At 39.6% G+C, this 2,662-nt stretch overlaps 1 protein-coding gene across 1 annotated transcript in view; it reads left to right on the top strand.

Moving 5' to 3' along the window:
• Nucleotides 1–1,976: 1,976 nt before the first annotated feature.
• IRAK1BP1 (interleukin-1 receptor-associated kinase 1 binding protein 1) overlaps nucleotides 1,977–2,662 on the top strand; it is a gene marked incomplete at its 5' end in the record, with an annotated part of 8,823 nt that continues 8,137 nt past the window's right edge. Inside the window, one exon of the mRNA XM_010003224.1 lies at nucleotides 1,977–2,083. Coding sequence (XP_010001526.1) covers nucleotides 1,977–2,083 — 107 coding nt within the window. The remainder of the gene's footprint in view (nucleotides 2,084–2,662) is intronic.

The raw sequence follows: 2,662 nt of genomic DNA, 5'->3' as shown, positions 1-2,662 counted from the left end.
GCCCACCACCATGGTGAGCTAGCAGATCATGGGGTATTTTCATCCTGGCTGCAATTAGATAGCTCTTCAGAATGTGGGTATATTAGAAAAGATATTTGGAGATATTTACCCTATGGTGAATCTGAATAACAGACCTCCCGTTTTGACAGGAGCCTGGTTGAATTAGGATAGCAGGGAGCACTCAACCTATAGCAGATAGCAGGTTGTTAAATAAGTGTGAAGGCTTTAGAGGGTCTCTGCACACTACTCCAGACTAGCAAAAAGTCATTTCAAAATGAAGTATGACCAGGACAAACAAATGGTTATATTTGGGTGCATGCAGTCAGATTCAGAAATGTAACAGGAGCAGGTAAGCAGCAGTGGTGGTAAACCAGGTGGAAAGTGGACTGTTTTTACATGAGAGCATTCTGTGTCTTATTATAGTTCTGATAATTTCACAGTCATCTTTTGCTGTTTCAGAGATGCCACGAGTTGGAGAATGGAAATGTCAGTTCTTCCTGCTTGAGGGATTGTGAAATGCTGCTTGAGTTGTGGGTTTCTCAGCATTAGCAAAGTGTTAGCTCTGGGGAACTCTGAGAAAAACAAGATGCATTTTGGGGTTATTTTCAGAGTAGTTCCCTGTGGTATGATTTTTAGTGCTTTTTTCTATCCAATTTTAAATCACTCCACTGCTGGAGCTTTTATCTGCCTTGTAGCTTTTCTACTAACAAATCTCACTGCTGGCGATTTGTTCTTAACTGCATTTGCTAACATCACTTGTGGTTAATACCATTACAGAATACTGTAAAATTAATACCTCTTCACAATCTCCATATGGTTCCAGTTGTTGTAAGCTTATCTAAGGCCTCTTTAGAAATCAGCTGGCCATTTTATATGTTTATTTTTAATTAATCCAGATAACAATTTCCTTAGGTCTTGTTGCTATCATAGGAGGTCTGTGAGATCATAACCTCTGAGTGCATAACCTTTGCAGTAGCAGCAGCTTGCATTAACAGCTTAGCTGTTAGGATGCCTGAGGGCAACACCTAATTTCCATATATATTTACACAGGATTTTAATCAGAAATAGATGCACATAGTAGCATTTATTTATAGAGGGCTGTAAGTATATGCAGCACTGCAGAGCACAGAATCTACTTTGAAGGCTGCAGGGAAAGTAACATAAATGGGCAAACCAATCTCTTCTTACTCAGCTGCTCAAAGTAATGGTTTTTTTTACTTTAGCAATCTAATTTTATATTTAATCTGTTATTTAGGATTCACAGTTATGGATGCACATCCACACCATCAGTTAAAAAGAAAGATTTTGAAGGTTTACTCAGTTACCAAATTTTCCCATTTCAGTATATCCTTGAATAAGAACCTGCATAAGGCATCATCTTTTTTTAGACTTACCACTGACTTTAAGAAATACCCCCAAAGTAATCCTTACATTTTCTGAGTACAAATCTGCTTTTTACCTTTCTTAAAGTAACTTACATATACTTCTGTCATTTCTTGAATATACATGAAGCAGCAGAAACTGCTTCACTGTAGATTTTTACGGTGTCTGTCCAATGCCAAACAGGCTGGAGCACAGGTGCCAGATGCTCAGCTGGGGTACATGCTGGCTGTAGGTGCTCATCATCCCTAATTGTCCAGGGATGGTTGGACTGTTAGGAGATACAAACATACATCAGGAATCTCTCTTTAGTACTAAGAAGAAAACTTCTGTGTTCAGGTGGAAGGAGCTAACTCTTTTTAAATATCTTCCTTTTTCATAATGTAAAGTTATATTGGATAGATTAATGCAATTGTACAAGTGTATTTTAAGAGATATTTCCAGGTGTCTCAGATGTTTTAATTTATAACTTTGCAGATAGGTAGGAGGAAGGGCTATGTAAGATTTTGTTATCTTGAAAAAAAGGAAAATACAAAGCAAGACACAGCTCTAGACTTGGTGTTATAAGCTCAGTGGGATATTGACTTTCTTTTTAGTTTTCAGAGTTCCTGCAGCACTGATGGTTTATGGCTGGTACAGAGAGGTGGCTACATCAGCAGAATGCAAGTGTGATTCTGTTGAGAATTGTTCAATGGCTTCTGGGGTAATTGAGCAATGTCATAACAATTATGTTGTATTCATTTAGTTTTCCTACTGTGATTCTTGGCCCAGAGGTTTAAAAAATAAAGTTACTCCAGAAGTCCAGAACACCTGACACTTCAGAAGTGGAGCTTGCCCTAAGTCACAGTGAAAACTACTTCTCCTCTGGCTAGTGCAATCAAATGGATAGTTCCTCAGCCAAAATACAAAACAGTAGACAGGAGCAGTGAGAAGAAAAACCTTTTGCTTTTGATGTAATCGAAGCCTGAATTCCGGTGTAAAATTCTCATCCCCTACCTGGCGTTTCTGTCTCTATATCCAAACACGCTCCCAAACCAGAACAACGTTGTGACTTCAGCAGTTATTTCCGCCATTTATTTCTTAACAACGCAGACAGCTACTGTCAGGTCTGGTGGGAGAAAATTTAGCTGTGAGGGAAATGTTCTAGTGGGTGGCACAAAATGATCTGTCCCTCCGGTTGCGTTGATCCTGCACTAGCGCCTGGAGCCACGGGATGGCAGTGTCCTGAAAGGCACGGGAACCTCCTGGAGGGCAAAGCCGAATGAGAAGAGACGACTCCGTT

Source organism: Chaetura pelagica, unplaced genomic scaffold (genome assembly GCF_000747805.2).
Source record: "Chaetura pelagica isolate M959 unplaced genomic scaffold, ChaPel_1.0 scaffold170, whole genome shotgun sequence".
NCBI lineage: Eukaryota > Metazoa > Chordata > Aves > Apodiformes > Apodidae > Chaetura > Chaetura pelagica.
Note: the sequence above shows the minus strand (reverse complement) of the source record. Positions and strands in the feature narration are given on the sequence as shown.